At 33.8% G+C, this 26,296-nt stretch overlaps 1 protein-coding gene and 1 long non-coding RNA gene across 3 annotated transcripts in view; one reads left to right on the forward strand and one right to left on the reverse strand.

Annotated features, from left to right (window-relative positions):
• Positions 1-26,296, forward strand: part of LOC149132527 (uncharacterized) — a 37,006-nt gene that overhangs the window by 6,205 nt on the left and 4,505 nt on the right. The window contains exons 1-3 of one of the 2 annotated variants that reach the window (XR_016244496.1): positions 19,423-19,613; positions 22,207-22,358; positions 25,178-25,242. This is a non-coding gene — a long non-coding RNA (uncharacterized LOC149132527). Of the gene's footprint in view, positions 1-19,422; positions 19,614-22,206; positions 22,359-25,177; positions 25,243-26,296 lie in introns of those variants that run through there. The other variant, XR_016244495.1, reaches the window with a different exon arrangement.
• Positions 7,928-17,515, reverse strand: LOC106870808 (apoptosis regulator Bcl-2). The gene is made up of 2 exons (XM_014917023.3): positions 16,912-17,515; positions 7,928-10,495 (listed from the first exon to the last, which is right to left on the reverse strand). The coding sequence occupies exons 1-2, from the start codon at positions 17,425-17,427 to the stop codon at positions 10,391-10,393; spliced, it is 621 nt and encodes a 206-aa protein (XP_014772509.1). The 5' UTR covers positions 17,428-17,515; the 3' UTR covers positions 7,928-10,390.

The following is a 26,296-nucleotide window of genomic DNA, read 5'->3' on the forward strand; positions in this document are numbered from 1 at the left end:
GACTTTGATGTAAATAATTTTTCAAAGCTTGGTTTCTGTTAATATATGTAAAAATATAAATAAATAAAATATTTAAACATTTCAAACTGAGTTACAATGTCGTTTTTTTGGTGAAGTGTGGATATAAATATAAACATTATTAATTTGAGTTTCAGTAGGGAGTCGTAAATGTGTGAGAATTTCTTTCCTCTTTGTTCGTACGCTTTTAATTTCGCTCTCTTACTAAATTCATTTGTAAAGTTTTACTGTTGTAGTACATCTGCTGGAAAAATTCCCTTGTTTTCTGGGTACCACCTACTGTATATACTTTGTATACAATATGGTGCAAAGTAATTATATGCGTTACTAATTGCAAAAGTTAAATAAATAAACCGTGTAAAGAAACAAAACAGTAGAAAGTAACTGGTCGACAGATTCTGTTCCCGCCTTACAGAAAAGGAACTTCACATCAAGGCGGTGCCATTAAAGTGGGCGGTACCTTAGGCCTGATACCATTTTAATGAAAGACAGAAGAATCTGCTATAAATAAAAAGTTACTTCATATTCAAATCGATTATTGTGAGGTGTTGATTCATCACCAAGTGTTTGTGAAACGAGTATGGAATGTACATGAACAATAGCTTTTAGTAATTGACGAGTTATCTGCTCTTACATTCCTGAGTCGGTCCGTAAACGTTTATTCTAAATCTCCAAGAACATCAAATTGTATCGTAGGTGAGTGGAAACTCGTGATTTTTCTTTTTTTAAATTTTTTATTTAAATTCCTCTGAAATTGAAAAATGATTTATGATTACTTGTAACATATTCTCTAAATTTTATGATAGTTATTTTCACCGAACAGAATAATTTCTTTCTCTTAAATACTTTTCTATACCACTTATGTATATTGTTTATGTGGCTGTGTGGAAGCACATGTTCTGATCAGCTGCAGGTGATATTTTTTTTTCTGTAGATTTCAATGAGTTAATTTAACTTCGTCCATTCATGTAATCTGTCAGCAAAGTAGGTATACAACTGCATATAAATTGAATTATAACCATTTATACGCTGTTTCTTATAACTAGTCCTCGCCAAATATGTCGATATTTCGTATCGAATTACAAAATTTTATCAATTCAATAATGCTCAAAAAAAAAAAAAAAAAGGAAAAAAGATCTAGCTATTCCAGAGTTAATTGACCTAAATGTGCAGTCATTATTGTGTAGTAAGAAATTTGTTTGCCAACTAAATGGTTTCGGGTTCAGTTCCCTTGCAAGGTACCTTGGGCAAGTTTCTTATACTATGCCTCCGGGCCGACCAAATCTTCGTGTGTGAATTTAGTAAACTGCAACTGAAAGAAAACCGTCACATGTGCGTGTATGTTTCGCCTGACAGCGAGTGTTTGTTTGTTTGTTTGTTTACGTCACCGTAATTAAGCAGTTCGGGAAAAGAGCCCGATAGAATAAGTACCAAACTTTTAAAAAAGTTCTAGGGTCGATTTATTCTTTTAATAATAATAACAATAATAATCCTTTCTACTCTAGGCACAAGGCCTGAAATTGTAGGGGAAGGGGCGAGTAGATTACATCGACTCTAGTGTTTCACTGATACTTAATTTATCGACCTCGAAAGGATGAAAGGCAAAGTCGACCTCGGCAGAATTTAAACTCAGAACGTAGCGACGCGCGAAATAACCGCTAAGTATCTCATCCAGTGTGTTAACGATTCTGCCAGCTCGCCGCCTTAATAATAATAATAATAATCGCACCGTGTAAAAATAAAATGCGGTTGGAAACGACGCCTCAATAAACTATTAACGTCCGACCGGTTCCTAGTAATTGTAATTCTGTTAAGGACTAAAATTGTCGTTTAAGAAGGCGGCATGTTGGCTGTGATATGGTTGTGTTTATGTCATAAAATTGTTATCAATATAAGCTACTTTCTATTCAGATCGATTACGAAGTATTGATCTGTCACTACCATCTAAGGTGTGGTATTATAGATTAATAAAAGCCCCGTAGTAGTTGATGAGTTATCTGCTCTTACATTCCTATCTCTGTAAACTTTTATTCTGACTTTCCGAGAGAGAATTTCATATCGTATTGCAGGTAAGTGAAGATTTTATTCATATTTTTAAAACGTTCCTCTGAAATTGTAGACCAATATATAATTACATATAACTTATTTTTCATTTTTTTTTTCAATTAGCAAGATTGTTTCATTTTCATATGATTCCCTATACAAATGTTTGTGTAGTATTGTTTGAGTGTACATGTTTTGATGCTTGGACATTTGAGTGAATTTTATCATCACTTCAGTAAAAAAAATTGTATGAAAAGGAAATTAAATATGAACTACATCTTGTCAATTTAATGTTGATTTAGAAAGAAAAAAGAAAAAAAAACTCACGGTACAATGTTATTCATTCGTGACATGTAAGAACTATAATCTTAACTTTGTTGTCGTCATCTAAAGAAGATTTGGTATTTCTTTCTTCTGTCGTGTCTGAATAGGAATTTTAAACGCGATTTCGGGATTGTTCATAGAAAAATGGAATTGAACATCCAAATACATTAATCTGTGTAGGTTGGACAGTATTGCGGTCAAAATTTTCTTGTTTATTTTCATATATATGTATGTATATGTATATATATATATATATATATATATATATATATATATATATATATATATATATACACTTACATACATATATATGAAAATAAACAAGAAAATTTTAACTGCAATACTGTCCGACCCACAATATATATATATATATATATATATATATATATTTGATACAATCAACTTATAAACTTTGTTGTAGAATATGCGGTAAATAATTTATCAAATATGAGGTAAATAATTTATGAAAGCTCCAAATTCCTGTTATTTGATTACGGTTAAATCAAAAGAAAGGAGTTATGCGTACGATTTTTTTAGACCTACATTATTTCGGTCAGTCGAACTGAGTTATTAGCAAGTGTAATTTTGTAAAGGGAACGCTAGTGCCAGAAACGTTGTAATCTCGCGAGCGACCTGTTGTTGGGCCTGATATCGTTTTAATTAAAATCAGAAAATATTTCTACTATAAATATATCTAACCCCTGTATACAAATTTATAGTGAGCTCAACAATTACTGATGTGTGAAATATGGAATGAGAGAGAAAGTGAGGTATGTTTTAACAAAGCTTTCAGTAGTTCCTTAGTTATCTGCTCCTGCATTCCTGCTTCGATTTTTTAAAGAGTTATTCTCAATCTTCAGCAGAACACATCAAATCATATCACAGGTGAGTGGGGATTCATTTATCTTTTTAAAACATTCTTCTGAAATTGAAGACTATTTCATAATTACATATAAGCTAGTCTCTACATTTGTGTGTATAGTTTCTTCTCTTAAATAAACTTCTTTATAACCTTGTTCATATGGATGCGTGAGTACGAACGTTTTCAACTCCAGATAACTTTTCTTTGATATTTACATATTTGTATTTTAACGAGTCGATTTAATTTCATCACTTCATAAAATCAGTATGCAAAGAAAACAAATGTACGCGAATTGCATGTAGATATATAGAATTATAAGAAATTTTATTCCTTCACAAAACTAGTATTAACTAAATTTTTATATTGATTAATCCGAAAATTAGTATTTACGAAATTTTTTACAAATGATTGGCAATATTTTGTTCATTCGTTATTGATAAAAATCTGGAATTTCTAAAGTTGATTGGCTAGAATAATGTTACATTTCTTCCAACATTCGAAGCACTTCAAATTTTCACCAGATTATTTCCAAGAAATGCATAATTAAAGAAGTTACATCAAAGTAGAAAATTTAAAAAAAAAAAGTGGTGGAAGTTTGAAATGCTTCAAGTGGTTGGAATAAATTTAATAAGATCCATTGATTATGCTATTCGATATATTTGTGGAATGCCGGGTTTGGTATTATTGATTACAATTTATGGATTTGATATCTTCATCTCAGGAGTATTCAGAACCTAGTCTCTCAGACGTCTCGGATAATGATTCTAAAAGTGGCGGAATTTCTTTCGTAGAAAATCTAAATTGAACGTCTTAGTAAATTTTTCTGTGATTGGTTAAGTCTTTAGATTGGAAATGTTTGTTGTTTTGTGGATAATCACTTTATAAACATTTGTGTATTTTTTCAAAGCTCACATTTGTATATCTTCATGTACTTTTTCCAGGGACGTGCCTACCCTGCATAAAATAGATCGATAGTAACATTTTCCTTGTATGGCAAAATACGCACCTAATTCAATTTAATTACGAAGGTTACTCTACTTTGCATAAAATGCAAAATATCTTTTTTTTTTTTTTTTGTAGGGTAGGTAGGTATAATTCGCCCCTGTCTTTCAATTTCAGTATTTAAGCCACACATAGTACTGCTGTAGTACACGTACTGCGTACATTCCTACAACGTTTTCTTTACGTGCTATAAAAGCAGAAGTAATTCTGCCTCCAACTCAGTCGCGCATCTGTGTTTCGCTTTTTCTTTCTTTTTGCGTGTTTTACTACATAAACGTCACCAACTGCCTACCCTGAGTAATTACTGACGGCACATGCCTGATTTTTTTCAAAGCTCAAATTTGTGTTAACCAACATTGTAGATCTAATGGGCAAAATATCAATATATTTCAAACTGACTCACGGTATTTTGGTTGTACGCTGTTGACATATTTCTAGACTATACTTATTTAAGTTTCAGCAGGGAATCGTAAATGTGAGAAAAGTTATTTCATCTTTGTAAAAAAAATTATTTGACCGTTTTACTAAAATTCATCTGTAGTATGGTCTTAGTATTACTGTTAGAAAAGTTTCATTGTTTTCTGGGTACAACCAGCGTAATAAACTTTGTAAACAACGTAATGCAAAGTAATTTTTGGAAGCAAATTGTATGCTTTACAAATCACTAAAATAAAGAAAACTATTCGCACTGCGTAAAGAGCATTGCAGTAGTAAAAGGCTAATTTTCAGATTGTGTTAGCACCCAGTCCGTAATCTCGATCGAGTACTAGTAACCTGAATCTGGTTAAGGAACATAAAGCCAAAAATGCTGTTAAGCTGGGATGCATGTTTGACCTGATATCGTTTTAATGGAAATCAGAAAATTTTGCTATGAATACAAGTCATCTCAGATTCTAATGAATTATAAAGATATTGATTATTCACCAACTTCTGATGTGTGAATCGAGAATGGAATGTGTATATCATGTACGTTAACAAAAGCCTTTAGTACTCGACGAGTTATCTGCTCTTACATTCCTGAATCTCTGTAAGCATTTACTTTAAATTTTTGTGAGAATAACATCAAGTCAAGTCGGAGGTAAATAGAGATTCATCCATTTTTGGGGGGTTTTTTTTTTTCAAAATTTTCACAGAAATTAAAGTATATAATTACATATAATTTGTTCTTCATTTTTGTGAATCTGTCTTCACCTAATAGGATAGTTTCTCTTAAATAATTTTCTGTACACCCTGTTTATGTGACTGTACACGTTTCGATCAATTATAGATAACTTTACTCTGCTATTTAGATTTCAATGAGTGAATGTAACTCCATCACATCATAAGTCCTGTATGCATCGGCAATTACATATGAACTACATTTTATCAATTCTGTGCTGATAAAAATCTAGCTTCTCTAAATTTGAATGATTATACTATGTAATACACTTGTGGAATGACAGATCGGTTATTGTTAGATCTTGATCAATTGTTAATTACGGAAGTATGACATTGAGAATAGAATGTGAATTTCATGACTTAGAAATATAACCGGAGTTGTCTCCCGTACCTTCAAAAAAATAATTGAAAGCTTTTTTCTTTTAATTTATCCGTACCTTGTATTTCAAATTGTTCGAGAAAGGCGGAATATATACAGAACAATGTTATTTGACATCGTAGAACGTTCGTTACATAATTATAACAGCTTGCAGATAAATAGCGTTTTTTGTCGGCAAGTACGATATGAAAAGTTATTTCCCCTTACATTCTTGAATAAGTCTGTAACCGGTTACAACACTTGGAATCATTGTAGCTTGGTTGTGAAGGAGTCGCTAGTTTGTTGCCCGACTTACTTGAAATAGCAGCGAAATTTCCTTTAAATCACAACAGAATTTCTTGGGTAAGTGCACAACTAGAAATAAAATGGTTGACAAATGATCTAATTTGTTCTCACTGTGGCACCTAATAGGGACTGTTTCACTTTTTTTTTTTTTAAAGCCTTATGTATTTTATATGTAGCTGAAGAAACTCTGGTACCCATATTTTACTATTTTCTAGATTGTTTTCCTCAACGTAGTCACTGTGTTTTGATGATGTCGACTGAAACGAGGTTGTTGTGTATCAATTGTTGAATAATTTTCAAATCTTCGTTCATAGAAACGGTGCAATTCTGGTGCTGTGTGTCGTTGTGGGAAGGAATGAGACATCTGTGTAGAAGTGTAGCCACAGGTCAAGCCTGATGCAGCAGACTTAAGATCAAAAGAATGGTTGAGGAATTTTTTTGTGGGAGGATGAGGTTTCTGGCAGTGTATATGCTATTAGCAGCAAGTAATCAGCCACAGATATTTTTGTGTAGATGTTGGAGGAGGGGCTAAAGAAGATAGTATTATATCTCCACAGCTGAGAACATTCATGTATTAGGGTTTCATTGGTAAATCACTTAGGCAATCCTAGATAATGACAAAGATACACCAGCTCCAACCTGACAACTGAATCTCAGAATGGCTGTGTGGTTAAGGAGTTTGCTTTACAACCCACATGATCTTAGGGTCAGTGTTGCTGCACAGCATGGTGTGGGCCTAATTTATTCTATTGCTTTAGATCAACCAAGCCTTACGAGTGGAATTGGTAGACAGAAGCCCATCATGTGTGTGAGTGTCTAAATTGTCTTTCCTACTTCTTAAATAAGATGGTCTCAGTCAAAAAGCAGTGTTGTCATACTTACATTCTTGATAAATATTATGCATTCTCAAAGCAGTGGAATTAAAATTAAAAAAAAAAAACTTCATAAAAAAATAAAGGTCGGTGTCAGGAAGGGCATCCATCTATAAAAATATCTCACTTATCCATAGATGTACAAAAGGTACTCATCTAACATAGATTGTTCATTTATTCATTTAACATCTCATTCTACAATGTACATCAAACTGTCTTTAATATTATGGATTGCCTGGTTGAAAAAGAAACATTTTCAGTACAGTTTATTTTTGTTTGTCGGTTTGTTTTTGTTTTAATTTAAGTTTAAGGAATTTTGTCATATTGTGCAAACTGCTCTCCAATTAGAGACAAGTGGCTTGAATAATTTACCAGATTTTTTTTCTTTGATTATTGATACAAATCGAGAGATAGATTCAAAATTCTTAAAAGAAATCTGACAAACAAATAAAGTTTTGAAAATTTAATATCTTCATTATGAAGTGAACAGACAATATATATATATATATACATCTCTCGGAGTGGTTGGCATTAGGAAGAAACCTTGCCACATCAGATTGGAGCCTGGTGCAACCACCTGGCTTGCCAGTTCTCAGTCAAATCATCCAATCCATGCCAGCATGGAAAGCAGACGTTAAACGATGATGATGATATATATACAACACACACACACAATATATACATTTATATACACATTCTTCATAGCTATCCACTGATGATGATGATGATGATGATGATTAACATCCTCAAGATGACACTCCAATCTTTGAGGTTGTAGGTATAACATGTAAATGTTTGGTTGGAGAGGACATTACTTTATATTCTTTGTATCCTTCCAAAAGTAAGGTGTCAAAGTGAATGACTAGTAGCGATGTCTTCCATCCTTAAAAGTTTTGATGTTTTTCTTTTTCACAAGATTGCACACACACACACACACAATATCCATTTATAATCATTTATTTAAGGTACAAAAATAGAGGCACAGCAGCTTCATATGTTGTTTTATTGCTTGTTTTTTAGTAATTGTGCATTAATAACATCAGAGAAAAGAAGCAGATTGAATCATCACTGGTTACTGATGTAAAAAAAAAAAAAAAAAAAAAAAAAAAGTAGGTTGGTGAGAGAAGGAATTATGAAGCTAATTAGATGTATAGTACTCTACAGAGGTTAAATTGTAGGGTAATGGATTGGAGAGGTTCCAATACTGCTGAGACAAATTTTGCCCACCGCCCTTCCAAAGTTGATGAAGTTGCAGTCAAGTACTGGTGTTGATCTAATTGATTGTCTCTTTCTTCCAGATGTGTGGCATTTTGCTTATATTAGGAATAACTAATCAAAAGAAATCAAGATCCACATTAATACAAAAGTATTAAAAAAAAAAAAAATGTGTGATCAATAAGTTTCAAGTGAAGATTAAGATCACCTTGCATGAATACAGATAGCATTAAAAAAATCTAATTTTGATTAATCTTGACTTTTAATTGAAGGCCATAATCAATTTAATCAACCTCAATACTTGACTGGTGCTAATTTCATTGCTTCTCTCTCACCAGAAGTAGGAAAGAAATTGTTCTAATCACAATATTTGATTACAAGGAGTAATCATCGAACATCATGTTAATAAAAATAGTTAGAGGAAGTCTCTGCATATGTTATTTAAAAATAAATAATTTATTAAATAACTAAAATCCTTCAAATTTTATACAAAGCAAACAGGAAGGCCAAAAAAAAAAAAAAAATGGTGGTAGAAATATGTTGGCAATTATTCAACTCTAAAGATGAGATGAATTATCTGAAAATTCATTTCAAACATTCAATTTAAGTTCACTTAAATATTTCACTGTGTGGCTAGGCACAGAAGATATCTAAATTTAACTTAGCTCTAATTTTAATACAAAAATACTTGCTATCTTATCCCTACCACAGATAGGACAAGGATATTATAATGGGCATCACTACCCACTCCATCCATCAAATAGTTCTAACTACAGTTTTTTTTCGTTTTTTTTTTCCTGTTTTAAATGGTTTGGTCTAGAGAAACCTTCCAGACATAGTGCATTGTATGTTCCTGAACAACTAACTGCAAGAAAAATATTGGCAGGGAAGAAATTGTAAAGATTTGAAGCTCTGGGAAAGAAAAACAAAATGTATAGTCCAGAATCGAAACAAAGTGGAATTGATCTCATGATCTACAAGCAGCTCTGTTCATGCCAGTCCTATTCTTTCTTAAATGATCATTTACAGAATTCCTTTTCATTTAATGGTTTATCATAGGCATCACAGTCATTGTTGTAACTTTTACTTTTCCATGCTTGCATAGATCAGATGAGATTACTCTGGGGCAGAGTTTTCCATGGCCAGATATCCTTCCTGTTGCCAACCCTTACCTGTATCCAGGCAAGGCAATAAATCTCCCAGTGTATCGAACAACGGCCAGCCCGCACATGGTTACACGAACAACTGGAAACAAACAGGACAGTCTAAATTTTGTTTGCAAAGATCGTGCATAGGTCAAGAAGCTTGGACACGTTTCACTGCAGTGGACAGTGAGGCATTTGAGTTACATTTACCTGTTTCACTCAGAAACCACAGGTCAACTTGAGCTAATAGCAGCAGACATTTGTCCAGCATACCATGCAGTCAGACTGATACCGAAACCACGGGACTGGGAAGCAAATTGCACCTACATAAGTATGTTCTCCTGATTTACTACAATTTTGATATCAAGTGTGAATCTGTTTAACATATATTTAGAATTCCACTAAAAACTTGTAATTTTAATTTCATCGGGATGATAAGTCTTAAGTTAAATTATTTCTAATTAAGATAAAATGGGAAAGAACTGCTTTAAAATGAAATTGGTGTTGTTTTGGTTGTTCCTTCTAACAATAGCTGCAATAGCCATATTTTACTTGTTTTATCAAGCAAGTGCAATTCACTTTAGCTGCTAGGCAGGCTGTTACTGTAAGACATGGCTTGCATAATAAAATAGCCTTTTTGTAAGAGTTGTTTTGACTATTTATAATGAACAACATTTGAATCTACACTGTTGAAATAATACAAACATACGTGTCTTGCATAGCCAAAGCAACAACTACAAAGCACTTTCATACAGCGCAAGGAAGGATTAACAACTTGGATTTGATAAGATGTGAATGTTGTGATGATATTCAATAGAATTTACATTTTAAGTAATTGTTTTCATCAAATTATGTATACTAATAATGATGGATTATTTCCTTTTGTAAGTAATTATAATTTGAAAGAAGTTTAGTCCAGTTAAGATAATGATAAAGTGTAATCCAATAAGTAATCTGCTGTAGGATATCTTAAGAATGAATCAGATAAAAACAGCTTCTTCAATTTGTGTGAAAGGTGCTAATTTGTTATAAGAAAATTAAAGTTGATTTCCTCTTTCATTATTCATTATTCGAGAAGTTTAATTTTTCACAAACCAGAAACTGACAAAGACCAGAGTCCAATTGTACTCAACCAGATAAATTCTTCCAATTTATTCTTGTGTTTCATCTGAATATGTTCCAGGAAGCCATCCTGCATTAAGGAAAATAAAAACATATGAGAAAATAGAATACAAAAAATAGAAAAATATGCAATTTTGGAGACTAGAGTACTCTTAAAAAAAGGTACATCCCTCTTTTCCTCACAACAGAAGCTTAAGGTTGAAATAGGTAGCATAACCCTTTAACATTCAGATTACTCTGCCAAGTATATTTATCTATTCACTGTTTTGAATTAATCATACATTACCTCATGGCTTTGAGAATTCAATGTGACTATTTTTATAATGACATTGTAGGGTAGGTGTGAGAGGCTAGATCTGGCTGATATAAATATAAAATATTTTCAACTTTCTAAAAGTTTAGCTCCCCACCCCCTATCTTGTTCTAACTAACAAAAAAAAAAAAAAAAAAAAACGCAAAATTTTAGCTCAATCAAACAACTGCAAAGCCCTTTTTTTCAGATCACTCATTTTATTGTGGCACATTATGGTATAGAGTTTCCCCCTGTTGTGTTGGTAGCCCTGACAAAGTTGTAATATCACGTTTATAACCGCTCCATTTTTACAATGTTATGCTTTTTGTATACTTATTTATCAATGCCTTAGAACAAAATTTCGACTGGGATACACTGGGATGGAAAATTGCTCCCAGCACTCAGAGGCATTGAAAAGGTTGATAGACTGGCAACAATAGTAAATTTTCAAGGGAAGGAGCCATTGTTGGGAGTCTCTGAAATTCTAACATCTTTAGGAGAACAGCAAGCCATGGCCGTTTACCAAGCAGTGAAGAAATGGGGTATAACCGACAAAATTCAGGCACTTTGCTCTGATACGAAAGTAAGCAACACAGGTCGAGTGAATGATGCCAGTACAAATCTAGAAAAGTTGTTCAATCGCAACCTGTTGTACTTCCCTTGCCATCATGCTGACACTGTATAGTCCTTATTCATTTTGGACATCACCTGGACAATGTATACTATAATACGTTATCATCACAAGCCTCCAATTCCAACCAAAATTTATGTACAAAAGATCTGGCAACATTTAGAAAGTTGCAAATTTCTAAATCATTGTGGCTTGTATGTAAAGTAACTATGACTGCATGTCTTTTCATTTCTTGATTTAGCATGATAAATTGGAAGGTTTATCCAAAAAAAGAAATAGAAAAAAGATACATTAAATAATTTGAAGGTGTAATGAACTAACAATAAAATGTACTCAAATACCCCTCGCACCCTGTAGAAGACATTTGACCAATGAGCTGCACAGTGGTACCAAATCCCAAAACCAGATAGTAACAGAAGGAATTTAATAACAAAATTTCTGTATTGACAAGGAATAGAACAAAGTGGGCAACAGCAGTATAGATCTATACACACGTGTCATCAGCAAGCAAAACTACAAAATAACTAAACATTTTGAAAATAATCTAATGAGAATTTTTTAAAACGAACTTGTTGCAAAAAATGTTTTAACAAAGTCCCAAAATAAGGTGTGATGAGGGGAATTTATACTAGGAAAAAAAAAAACAAAGATGAAGAGGTAACATTTGAAACACTTTTTAAATAGAATGGTCACAGTTGAAACTTTCAGAAAAATGCATTTTTTGCACTTCTCTGTGCTCTCAAGTGTATGCACATATGAGTGCAAATCCTAGTCTGTGCAAAGGACACAGACTGGTTATTTTCAAGTCTGAAAATTTTCTGTTTCAGCTTTGTGTGACCAGTGATTTTCTGAATGAAAAAAAAAAAAGAGTTTAGGCTCCGGTTTCAGTCCCACTGTGTGGCGCTTTTGACAAAGTATGCTCTAGCGCTTGGCCAACCGAAACCCTTTGAGTGGGTCTGGCAGACGGAAACTGAAAGCTTGTCATGCGCGCGAGAGAGAGAAAGACCACTGGTACCACTTGATAACCGGTGTTAGTTTGTTTACGTTCCTCACAACTGAGTAGTTCGGCAAAAAAGAACCATAGAATAAGTACCAGGTTTAGAAAAGAAAATTTACTGGGATCGATTCCCTAACATAGCTGCAACCTAATGACTGCAACAAAGGTAAAACATCGGGAACGAGACATTTTCAGAGCTGGCTTTAGGATTTATTATACACTACAGTGAAAAACGTTCCACATATGGCCATTTCGTATATTATCTTGAGCGCTATGTCTTGTTCTCGATTATGTACAGTGTCTTTTCTTTGTTAGACAGTAAGGTTATTTGGCTGTTGAGTCTAGCAGGTCGGGCAACCACAGAAACGCCCGTGCTGGTTCGTTTTTGCGTAGTTTGGCCCAAGTAACAAATAAATATAAAAGTATGTCAGCCAACCTGAAGAGAGAAGCGATTTGCCTGCTGCGTAAGAAGATAAATTGATATGCCAGTGTGTGGGTAGATGAGAATGCAAACGTTTCGGACCAAACCTCTAAGTAATATGATGATACAAAAATTCGTAATTGTTAACAGACTATTCATTTTGGCATGAATGAGGAGAGGTCGGAAAGTATGACGTTAACACATTCAAGAGAATACGTGACTGACATCTCACAAGAAGGAAATTCTGCTTTACACATGACATATAAACCCATCATAACTTTATTATTATTATTATTTTATTTTTTGAATTTTCAGAAATTTCTCGAGAATTTGTGTTCTACACACGACTATGAAATTTGTTTAAGTTTTCGAAATTTTATAAAATTTTAAAAAATTATTTAAAATAGAGTCTGAATTTTGGGGCTTAAATCCCCAGTAATTGACCCATTAAATGCTCAGAGTAACGATTATATTCTAGGTTCTGTTGGGTAACCCGACTCTTCCCGTTTCAAAAATAAAGTCAATTTGGCAAGATTTCAAAGCGAAATTTGTAGCAATTTAAAAAATGCTTGAAATATCAAGTGACAGCTGTAATTAGATCTACATCTATTCAAAGGAGGATGTAAAAATGCTCAGAGCAAAGAAAAGGAAACGAAAATTCACAAATATGAATTTCTACTCTTGTGTGTGTGTGTGTGTGTGTGTGTGTGTGTGTGTGAGTGTGTGTGTGTGTGTGTGTGTGTGTTTATATATATATATATATATATATATATATAAACATGGGCGACACAATACATATTGTCGGATTATGGATTAAATATTTATATATTTATCTAGAGAGTAGTATAGTTTTCGTTAAATATTGCCTAGTGTGTGTGTGTGTGTGTGTGTGTGTGTTTTAAAGCTGAAAAACAATGGAAGTTATGAGAAATAAGGTTTAGATGCCTTCTTTTGGAAATTTCCAGAGCAATCAACACCTCTTCTCCGTAAATTTCCAGAAGGGATCCTTACTCTGAAATACTGAAATGTCAAGTGACAGGACTAACCATCGACCTGTACTTATAAATAGAACTTTACTTAATTTACTATCATCGAAAATTGTGCGATAAGTGCTTAAAACCGATACAAAGAAGAAAAAAAAAATCAACGAACTATTTACACTTGGTTTTAAATAAATAATTCGATAAATTAGGTCGGTCAAAATGTATTAAAAAAAACATAATAGCAGCAATTAAAATAATTTGGATTATAGAATAATTTTACTCTTTGCAACCAATTCCCAGAGTAAAATTGGAGACTAAATCCGGTTTGGTAGTCTGCAAGTCTGGTTTTAATTTGATAATGAATCTGCCCATCCCACGAACTAATGAAATAATGGGAGAACTTCTACGTGGCAGCAATGACCTGCTAGAAATAGCAGCAAAGCCTCACTCAGTACACCTCTTAGAAAGAGAATAAGCTTGGTAATATGATCTTGGATAGATTAAGATAGATATTCACAGTTGGAGCGGCTTTGACCGTAAGTAAGTCTGCACGATCAATGCTCAAACCGGAGCTAAACTGCGACAACAATGGCCTTGTTAAAAACTACCACACCATGATGTGCTTGGTTCGCTCCACGTCACATATAATCGATATTCTTTGTGTGACTTCAGCTGAACTGACTTTTATACTAAACAAATCGATAATCAAAGTATTGAAAGTCAAAGAAAATGATGAGAGTGTGCGTGTGTGCTTAGCAACAATAAACAAAAAGAGAGAGACAGAGAGAGAATTGATGAAATATATATCAAGGAAAATGATTTCGCCAAAACTTTTAAACTTTATACATAAAAGATGAGCGAACAGCTTATATTGTCGTTTGACTTGTTAAAAACCGAAGTCCCTCAAACCAGTGTAACGTAGTCCGAGATATAGTGGAAAAAATAAATCAAGATAAAAAGGAAGACTGAAACAGCTTTATTGTCGGATTATGATTCTAAATTTCTATTAAATATACCGACATTTAAAACTGGTTTGGTCAGAAAAAAAAAAGCAGCTATATCTCCATGGAATCACATCGTATTCTCTTTAAAAAAAAAAAAAGACTATAATAGACACGTCGGATCATCTATATCTTATACAACAAATTAAAAATAATATCAATTTCAATATATGACGGGGTGGCTTTATCTGGAAAGTCTAACACCATAGGACTGATCTAATAGGATGACTTGAAACAAAGCCACCACCACCAGATATAAAAAGAGAAAAGGAGAAACTAATTACACAGTTTAATTTGTATTGTGAATTTTTTTCCCCCAGTTAATTCTTTAAAAGAATTTAGATTGCCGATATGAATATATTGTGAGACACAATCAAGCAAGGTCGACAGCTGAATACTGTCAGCAACAATAATTAACAGTCACATATATAAAGTAACTGGGTATTAAGAGATTTCACTGCTATTTCAAGCAGGTCGAACGACTACGTTGAGGCCTCCTTTTGGTGAAAGAACAAATAAAAGGGGGTTTGTGTGGAAAGGAATATATAGTTTATTGTTATTGGTAATTATTTTGTCGGAAATGCGAAATCGAACTGAGTAGGGTTTTAACTCCATAACAAAGCGAGGCGCCATAAATGACATTAATCCCCTGACATACTTCAATACTATTTGTATAATAATTAATAAGTCTTAGGGTAGCAAAAAATTAAGAAATTTAATTTACTACTCGTGGTGTAGCGAGAAAAAAATTAGTCAACAGACTATATATTATTCATGTAAAATACATTGTACATTTAATACACATTAGAGATGCCCATAAAAGGACATCTGACCCGCTAGAAAGAGCAGCCAAAGCTCTACACCACAAATTTTTTATTCCTTTTCGAAATTATCCCTAATTTTTTTGTGGTGTAGAGCTTTGGCTGCTCTTTCTAGCGGGTCAGATGTCCTTTTATGGGTATCTCTAATGTGTATTAAATGTACACTGTATTTTACTATTTGTATAATAGATAATAAACTATACAGGGTGTCCACAAAGTCTGGGTACATGGGGATTAACAAACTTTAAGAAATTATTATTTCTTATATTTAATTGTTTATGTCTTGATTTTATTTACTCCATGTCCCCAGACTTTGTAGACACCCTGTATTTGTATAATAGATAATATACTGTATAATTTTAGATACAGCATACAGAAACAAAAGTTTGTGTGAGTGAGAGATTTTCATATGAGAATAAAGATCTACAATATTTTCGCACTTGTATGTAACACCGTCAATTAATATAAATTAAATAATTAGAACTGTACCGGTCCGTTTCTTTTTTTGTGATTTGTAAGAAAAAGTGTTAAATAATAAATTATATAATGCTATTGTAAAAAGAATTTTACAGACAGACTTGCTACTAATGTTAATTTCTTTCAACTATAATATTTATATAAAGATTAACAACACCAATTCCGTTTATACTTTCATGATATATCTGGAAAGTATTTTTTATTCAATAAATTAAATGTGTTTATTTTCTTTTAAAACATGGGAGCAGAATTCTGTTTAAAGCACACCATATGACCTCTAATAGCATATCTCACAATCACCCCCATTTATTTATCAGTCTGACGTATTCAGATTTTTTAAATATCTTTCTTCCCCATTAACACATTTAATGGTCTATTTCTGGGATTTAAGCTAAAATTTAAAGACTGTTCGTATTTCAAACTGTGATTTTTTTTTTAAATTCGAAAAAGTGACAAAAAAACAAAAAACAACTTTAGTCTCTTTAACAGGCAAAGAGACCGATAGAATAAGTACTAGGCTTCCAAAGAATAAGTCCTGGGGTCGATTTGCTCGACTAAAGGCGGTGCCCCAGCATGGCCGCAGTCAAATGACTGAAACAAGTAAAAGAATAAAAAAAAGAGTCGTGTGATTTTCTGTGTGTAGAATACAAATTCGTAAACATATTCTGAGAAGTCTATAAGATAGTTATGAGAGCTTATATGGCATGCTTTTAGTAAAAAATGTTTTAAAAAAAGCCTATACAATTCTCAGAACGATGTCTTTTGTTTACTAAATCAGATCACTATATTTTATTTCACGTACAAAAATATATATATATATGTGTGAATTTAAAAAATATTTATATATAATAAATGAACCTCACCCATCCGCTGTTATCATTTATCCAGGTGTCGATCTTGTGTTCTTTAAAGAGTTTTATCAAGATCTGGTTATACTGTTCCCATGAAAGGTCATGATGTTTGGATCGTTGATCTTCGGCCAAAACAGCCAACATCGTGAAAACCATAGAGATACGACGCCAATGTAAATTTTTACGATCCTCCAGGATGGTCTCCACTACGCAACGGTACGCCTTTTGGATTGTTAAGTCATCTGCAACTTCGTCTAACAATTGGGCAACATTTTTATACAACGCATCTCTATAAATGTTGTAAATTTCTAATACTGATTTCCTCATGCCTGCACAAATGTCGGATTCGGGTTGCGAAATGAAATGACCTTTATCGAAGTTCAACACCATGTCTTTGACCATTCTAGGCACCTCTTTTCTACAAGATTTCAAATTTTCTTCCTTATCCATGCGAATCACGGATTGAAGGGGGTGCATAACAGGCGAGGAGTTAATACTACAAAAGATATTCGTCAGGACAGAGACCATCTTCAGGGATATTAACTGAACGCCTGTTATTTCTTTTGGGGGGAAACGATAATAACTCACTCAATGTAAGCTAAAATGACTTCAAAGTGTAATGAAAGCGCTCTCCCTTTATATATAGCAATGTAACCCGCCTTTCTGATTGGCTGTTTTTGCTGTTCTCTTTACACTCACTCATACATAATATATACAGCCATATATATATTTATACATATACACACGCTCTCGCGCGCGCATATGAATGGAAACACGCATGCGCATTTATAAAATCCTTTTTGTAAACAAAGCAATTGATGTTTTTCTGCATTTAATGCAGAAAACCCCAAAATTATAAGTGAAAAAGAATTTTCTTTCTGTTTTTTTTTTTTTTGACAACCCCCGTCATTCTTTGTAAACGAGAGTAAGTTCCCGTGACGGAAGTCTGGAATATGAGTTGGATTTTCTCCGTTTTGAAAGGGAATTTTCAAATGCCCCATGAGGGTGTTTGGTTGTTCTAATGCCCGCCACCGTTCACGGTTAACGCTGCAAGTGGTTTGGCTTACTTTAATAAGTTTCCGTTGACCCTTATGGTGCGCGACCAAATTAGGAATACTTATGTGATTAAGTATGTAGTAACAATTGTATGAAAGAAATTAAACGAAGTTAAAATTGAAAAAAAAAAATTTAATTAATTTACTCTCCGTGAAAATTTTTTTATTTTCCACCACGCACTTCAAAATGATAGGAAGGATCGATGGGGATTTTTCCAATTTTTTTTTTTTTTTTACGCCTCTCCCTCGGAAATGATAGAAATTTTATGAAATAATTTTTTTGAAAATCGAATTTTTTTTTTCAATTCCACTCCCGTGTTCTCCCACTCCCCTACTTTCACCCAGGCCTCTCACTCCCCTGCTCCCACCTCGGGGCCGAATTGGGCCAAATTTTTTTTTTTGCACTCCGCACTTAAAAACGATGAGAGAAGTCTTTCCGTTAAAAACAAATTTGGAAAATACTTCCAGACGAAAAAGTGAAAGGAAGTTTAGCGTTTCTCTCCCCCTCCCCGGCACCAAGCGAGCCCGTGTGTATATGTTTGTGTGTGTGTAAGAAAAAGTAAATATTTACTAACTGGACTTTTTCAACCCCACATTTTTTGTGTCTATAATTTTAAAACAGTGAAGAATCATTGCTGGGATTTATCCACAATGATTTTTAAAAAGTATGTAGAAGATATTTTATTTTAATAGCATACTTTTCTGTTAGTGAATATGCTTTTTCTTACATGCATACACACACACACACACTCACTGGCTCAGTTGGTAGGAGTTAAAAATTTAAATTACAGAATTTTTTTATGGTTGCTTAAATCCCAACAAAGGGACCACACTTGGACTAAAATCTTCTGCATTATCATTCCATAAAATGTGCTTATGGGAATAAAAATGTTGAGAAACATCAATGCTTGTCAGAGTGACAAAGAAACATGGAAGGTACCAGGTGATCGTGAGACATGTTAGAAATAACAGCTAAATCTCCTGTAAATCATACACCTTTTATAACAAAGAGGCTTTTTTAAAGTAATTAGAGCAATAAGTTGACCAAAATCAGTCTGGGGTGGGAGGAGTGGAGTGTGAAAAAATCATAAATTTTCAAACATTTTTTTTTTTTCATAAAAACCTTCCCCCCACCTATCATTTCTAAGGGTGTGCTGAAAAAAAAAAAAATTGGAAAAATTTCCTTCACAACAGAGAAAATCGAACTTGTGTGGGCATTCTGATCCAAGATTCTGCCCTCTGCCTTTCTATCGGTCTCTTATTCCAAACTGCTCATTTAGAAGAACGCAAACAAACCAACACCAGTTGTCAAATGGTGAGAAGTAAACATGCACACACATACACACACATTTAGGTTTGATGATGTAAACAGAAATAGAACTTGAAACATGAGTGTGTGGGGGGTGTATATATATATATATATATATATATATACTATTAATAGCTAGTACAAGTAACAGGGTGGCTCAAAGGTTGAGAGTTTTGTGTACTGATAAGTACTAGTGCAAGAAAAAAACAGCCTGGTAACTTCTGCTGATTATTAATATTATATATGTACAATGGACTTCCATACACTTCCTTTCTACAAAATTCATTCACAAGGTTGGCCAGCCTGGGTGTTGAAGAGATGATTGCCCAAAGTCTCAGTACTACTACCTGGTAAGATCGTGCTTTCTACTATGGCTCAGGCCAACAAAAGCCTTATGAATGGATTTGGTAGACAGAAACTGAAAGAAACCCTTGTAACTCTATGTTTGTTCCACATGACTGTTTGACAATTGGTGTTGGTATGATTATATCTTTGTAACTTAGCAGTTTGGCAAAAGAGACCAATAGAATAAGCACCAGGATTAAAATACTAATACATAGTGTGATTGATGTATTCAATTAGAATTCTTCAAGCTGTTGTCCCAGCATGGCTGTAGTCTAAATGACTGGAACAAGTAAAAGATACACACACACTCACACACACACAAACACACACACACATTCATACATACATTCATATGAAACGTTTCTAATTTTAGAAATCTATATGAAGAAATTGATCAGATAATGCAGAATGTGAAATTGTTTTATTACTGTGAAACTTTGACCAGTGAGTAATGTATCAAGTTGTACAATATACAGAATGAATAATCAATATTGTTTTGTTATGAAGGAACCTTGATGCAGATAAGTTTATACGTAATCAAGCTTACATAACATTTGAATGTTATTTCTGATTTTTTATTTAAAGGATTATTATGCATCTAAAGGAGGTGCAATGGCCCAGTGGTTAGGGCAGCAGACTCGCAGTCATAGGATCGTGGTTTCGATTCCCAGACCGGGCGTTGTGAGTGTTTATTGAGCAAAAACACCTAAAGCTCCACGAGGCTTCGGCAGGGGACAGTGACGAACCCTGCTGTACTCTTTCACCACAACTCAGCCACTTGCACGTTAATTTCACGAGCAGGCTGTTCCGTTGATCGGATCAACTGGAACCCTCGACGTCGTAAGCAACGGAGTGCCAACAACATGCATCTAAAATTTTGAGGGGGTGGTTAAGAATCTTGCTTTGCAAGCCTGTGGTTTGGGATTCAGTCCCAGCACATGGCACCTTGAGTAAGCGTCTTCTACACCAGGCCAACCAATACTTTGTGAGTGAATTTGGCAGATGGAAACTGCATGGAAGCCCAATATATACGTGTGTGTGTGTGTGTATGTTGTAGTGGGCATGCAGAAGTAGTATCATGGGTAAACAAAACATTTAGATCCAGTGTCGTGCATGATCAGGTACACGATAAAGAAATCAATTCCTCCCAAAGTCATTTCATGGTTGTCTCTCTCACACAGTGCTGATGATAGCCAAGAATGTGGAAATGCAACATTCACAGCAAATTAGCAGTGAATACAGCCTTTATGCAGGCCAAATATGTCCCAAATTTAAACTGATCTTCCATATGTTAACATGTACCTCCTTGCGGCAATGTAAACTTTCATTTAATCAAGATATCCTCAGCCTGAGGTATATACACCTTGCCTGGATATTTACCACTTCTGAGGTTCCCCTTGCTATGAAACATAGGTAGCCTGGATCTTATCTACTCCATTCTATAACTCTTGTAATCTTATTCACACATCCTACAACCCTGGTCACCTACTGTGAAATATAAAAAGAACTTTTTCAGTTTATTGTACTTTGATACAAAAAAAAAAAAAAAATCACAACCTTCCAACAGAGTATTTTCACATGGGAAGATCAATACTAAGAGTCAAATTTATAATAAAATTCATTTTGACTGGAACTATAAGCTTTGCCTAATGGCTTACTTGAATAGCCAGAAAGGTCGACTGATTTTAAAATCTTCAGACAGCCAGATCATAACAACTCCTTTACATGTGGTTGCATTGAAACCCTGTCGAACTCATGTTTGAAGGTTACATATTCAGTGATTGTGGTGATTGGATCCAGTGGAATATGAATTTAGATTTATTTGAAGCTTGGAGTAACTTACTTTGTGATTCTACATTGTAATAATATAGATAGATAGATAGATAGATAGATGTGATTCTACATTGTAATAATATAGATATATAGATAGATAGATAGATAGATAGATAGATAGATAGATAGATAGATAGATAGATAGATAGATAGATAGATAGACAGACAGGTAGGTTGATAAATAGACAGATAAGTAGAGAGAAAGAGAGAGACAAATACATAGATAAACTAATAAACAAATTGATAGACATGTAGATAAATAGATAGACTGATAGATAGGTAGATTAAAAGTAAATCTGAGAATATCGCTTTAAAAAAAAAACCTTTCCAATTTTTCTTTGCCAAGCTGACCTACTTGAAACTTGATTTTTTTCTCCACACAATTCACATTCAATCAAGAATACTAAATAGTTCACTGTAAAAATAGCCACAAAAGCTATCAGACAAAAAGACCAAAAAAATATTAATACGTCACGTCACGTCACACATGAATGAATGTTCGCATTCAACGTCAACCATTAAAATTGTGTGCGTGTGTATGTATTATACTTAAAGTCGTGTAGGTGTATTAAAATATACATATAATATATAGATACAACTGCTGACACACACACACATGTATGTATAACACACACACACACACACACACACACACACACATATATATATATATATATATATATATATATATATATACATACATACCTACGCATTCTTTATCACGTGAGGCTTCACGAGTTATCGTTCTTGATATTTTCTTTTCAGTTTCATAAAATTTTTATTTTTTTCGCATCACGCTTCTTGTTAGTCTTCGATGTCTTCCAAGAAAGTAGTCTCGTGTAACATCTTGTCGTTCGGAAAGGTTTATACAACTTTCTCTTAACGGATACTATTCACACAAAACTGTAACAGCTCCTGTAAGTCGATTAACTTTTTGTTTTTTTATATATAATTTCTTTTTTCAATATCCAATATCGGTTTTAATTTATTTCTAATTTTTTTTTTGACAAGACACCACCTGTCCAGGTATGTTTAATTATATATTTTCAAGTGTTTTAATTTTTATTGTTCCTTCTAAGTATTTCAGTATTTCAGTATCAACTTGTAGCTTTCAAGTATAACTATGTTTACTAAAAAGAAAATATTTGATTTAATTTATTTTTGGGCGTGTATGGGTTTTAATCATTCTTTTTCGAAAATCTATTATTTTCGTGCCTACCGCAACTTGAAATTGTTATTTTTCTTACATTGACATATGTCTTCTTAAAAGGATTATCGAATTATCGACCTAAACGTAACGATTACTACTGGGAATAAAAACTTGTTTTGTCTCATAAGGTTGTCAATTTGTTTTGTATTGTCTTCGCGCACTTGACATTCCCGAACAATGTTGGGTTTTTCCGCGATAGATTCAGTTTCACATTTTTAATTATGATTTGTTTCACACACACACATATATATATATATATATAGAGAGAGAGAGTTTTATTTTACTAAAGGCATTCCAGTGACGGCCACCTCGTTTACTTTGGATGTGGTGGTCTTTAAGATTACTCTATCTAATGTGTACCAGTCTTTATTCTAATGTGATGGAGTTTGATTTAGGCGAAATTTGGTTGCAATTTTTAGCAGGTCGAGTAATTACATGGATGCTGTTTCTCAATCCTGTTAACAAATTCTTGACCATGTTAACTAGTTCCTTTCCTAGTCACAAGCCGCGCGCTATTTTCATATCTCTCTATAGTAGTTATTGGAATTGGTGAGACGTAATCCTCTAGATCGTGTTGCCGGCTTCGTAAGTCTACTCGAAGAAGTAACACGCTATATTCTCTTTTGATTTTTTTTTTCTCGTCTGACGATCCTTGTCTTGTTTTCTACTATAATTCATTCACATCTAGGATACTCTACCTTATAAGAATATTAAATCGATCCCCAGAACATAGTTGATTAGTATTTCATTTTAACGACACCGGAAAACAAAGCTTGGTTCAATGGTATTTGAACTCTTAAGGTAAAGAGTTTTAATTAAAAAAAAATTGCATTTTGTCCAACCTTCTAATGAAAATCCAAAGCTTAGCTGATGCATTCCTTTGCAGATTTTTACCCGTTCAATAAACCCCTTGCTAGCTCACATTTTATGTATATGGTACTGTAGTAAGTAGTAAATTCTCAGTTCACTGTTTCCCATTTACCCCACAAAGTTATTTTGGAAATGCATGAATGTCATAACATCATAGATATTATAAAATTGTTTTTCGTCAATGACACTTGTTTTGAAACTTCCTGAAATATAGTTCTTAAGAAACAGTGGTGAATGTATCAACAACCAGAGACAGCATTGTTCAGATCCAGAAAAAGACTACCTCCCTGATCAGTTTGTGTTGTACTACAAAGCCCTATGCAACCTGCATATAGGGACTACAGCTCTTATCCTTGGCTCAGGTGCATCAGTTTCATGCTCAAACATTTTACATTAAAATACACCTGAAAATGAGTCCCTCACTGGCACATGGCCAATGCCAGCAAGGACATACTCAGGAATCCCTACGAGTCTCCAGTCTGAATTCTAATCTAAATATGTTGGTACTCCAATGCATTGTTTTCTAAATACAGTTGAGACCACTCTGATAACAACTGCTGCCCCACTGATGGAATGTATTGTTTGTGTCCCTCATACAAACAACCATAGCTGCTGACCTTCTGTGAACTAGGCAGCTGTATATGTGATGCCCCAGTTTCTCCTTTTCCTCCCAGTCTCTCATCATATTTGAGATCTTTAACTCACTAACACTTTACTCAGTCCTCTTTTCCTCTGAACTGTATTCCTCTTGAAATCCCACTTTTCCCTAGGTTCACAACTCTAGATATTCCGGTATGATTTGAGAGAGATTTGACTACAAATTCTAGCAAGCTGAGTGACCCAGAGGCTCCCATGTGCATTTTCTTTAGAGGTATCAACTTACAAATGTTCATACTGAGCAATAATCTCATTGGCACTGCATTTTAAAAATACTTAATTTGAAGTGTTCAATGCAGCTGAGCAGAACACACTAAATGCATTGCAGTATTTAGCATTGTACTTCTATCTACATCAGGGATCAACAACTCATCATTGTAATGCTATACTTGGATGGTGAGGTGGGGGTTATGTTTGGCCATAGTCCACATATATATTACATCATCTTACATATAAAAATTTCCCCTTGTATCTCCCTTCCATTGTCATCACTGGTAATATGTACGTGCAACAAAGGACACTCTGAATAACCCTCAACAACCCACAAATGCATTGGATTTTAAACATGTTTAGAAAAGGTCTGTGTCCCATAGAGAAAATCACAAAGGTTACATGTGGTGTCAACCTCTGTTCTACATGTGATATCAACCTCTGTTCTACATCATCAATTCAAAGCCTGCTAGAGTTGGCTTCATTTTTTGTCTGCAGGTTTCATAGAGCAAGTAACAATGACACACTTGTGATATATTTAGTTGCAGTCTTTACATTTTTATAGTCTAAGTTCAAATCCCAGTGTTGACTTTGCCTTCTGGGACAGTGGTACCAGTCTCAAGAACTCCCTTCCTCCAAATCTTGAACCCTAACATAATTAAGAATCAAGAATAGAGTGGGATTTGGTTCAAATAACAGCAGATTTTTATCTTCTTCCACAAGTAAAATAACACAGTATTTCAAAATTAATATCCTATAATTTCTTATATGTGTTTATTTTATTTACAGAATTTGAAACACTTTCAAAACAAAGGAAGATTCTGTTCAGAAAATCTGGAAGAAAAGTTTATTTGGTAAATAAAAATGAATATATTAAAAATTTTTTTCTCTCTAGAATCTAATTTTTGAGCTAAGGAGCTGTCTTTTTCTTTTGAAGTTTATAAAATTTTATTTTTAAGCTAAAGAGTTTAAATTTATTAACCTTGAAACCACTCTTGGTTTTATGATACAAACTTCATGTTTTAAAGTGGCCTACATTAAAATTTTCTGTTAGAATGTCATGTTAACTTGTGTTTCTAATATTAAGCTTATGACTGTGGCCATGCTAGGGTGCTACCTTGAAGAACTTTTTCTCTTTTTTTTTTTTTAGTTGAACAAATTGACACCAGATTTTTGTTTTAAGTTTGATACTTATTTTATTGGTGCCTTTTACCGAACCGCTAAGTCACACCAGTTGTTAAGTGGTGGTGGGGAAAAACACTGACACATACACACCATACATTCATGTATATATATGTACACGGCCTTCTTTTCAGTTTCTGTCTACCAAATCCACTCATAGGGCTTTGGTCAGCTTGAGGCTATTGTAGAAGACACTTGCCCAAGGTGCCACACTGGGATTGACCCTGGAACCCTGTAATTGGGAAGCAGACTTCTCACACATCTTCAAACTCAAATATGATGTCTTCAATATAGCATTTTTGAAAGAAAAGCTCTTCTACCCCCCCCCCCCCCCCCTCTCTCTCTCTCTCTCTACATATATATATATATATATATATGAACACATATGCCTGTATAGATGAAAGCAACTTTATTTAGCTTGGCATATCTTCTCAAGTACAGCAAAACGCTACATCTGCTGGTTCCTTGTCATTTCCTCAATGAAGCCCGGCATTCAAACATCCTTTCTCACCACTTTGTCCCACATCTTCCTGGGTCTGCCCCCTCCACAGATTCCCTCTGCTATTAGAGCTCGGCACTACTTTATGCAGCTGTCCTCATCCATATGCATCACATGACCAAACCACTGCAGCCTTCTCTCTTACATACAACATCTGATACCTTTTACACCCAATTTTCCTCTTAAATCATTTACACTCTGTCATGCATGCACGCTACATTGAGTTT

The sequence above is a fragment of the Octopus bimaculoides genome, chromosome 15, assembly GCF_046866305.1.
Source record: "Octopus bimaculoides isolate indiv1 chromosome 15, ASM4686630v1, whole genome shotgun sequence".
NCBI classification, from domain to species: Eukaryota; Metazoa; Mollusca; class Cephalopoda; order Octopoda; family Octopodidae; genus Octopus; species Octopus bimaculoides.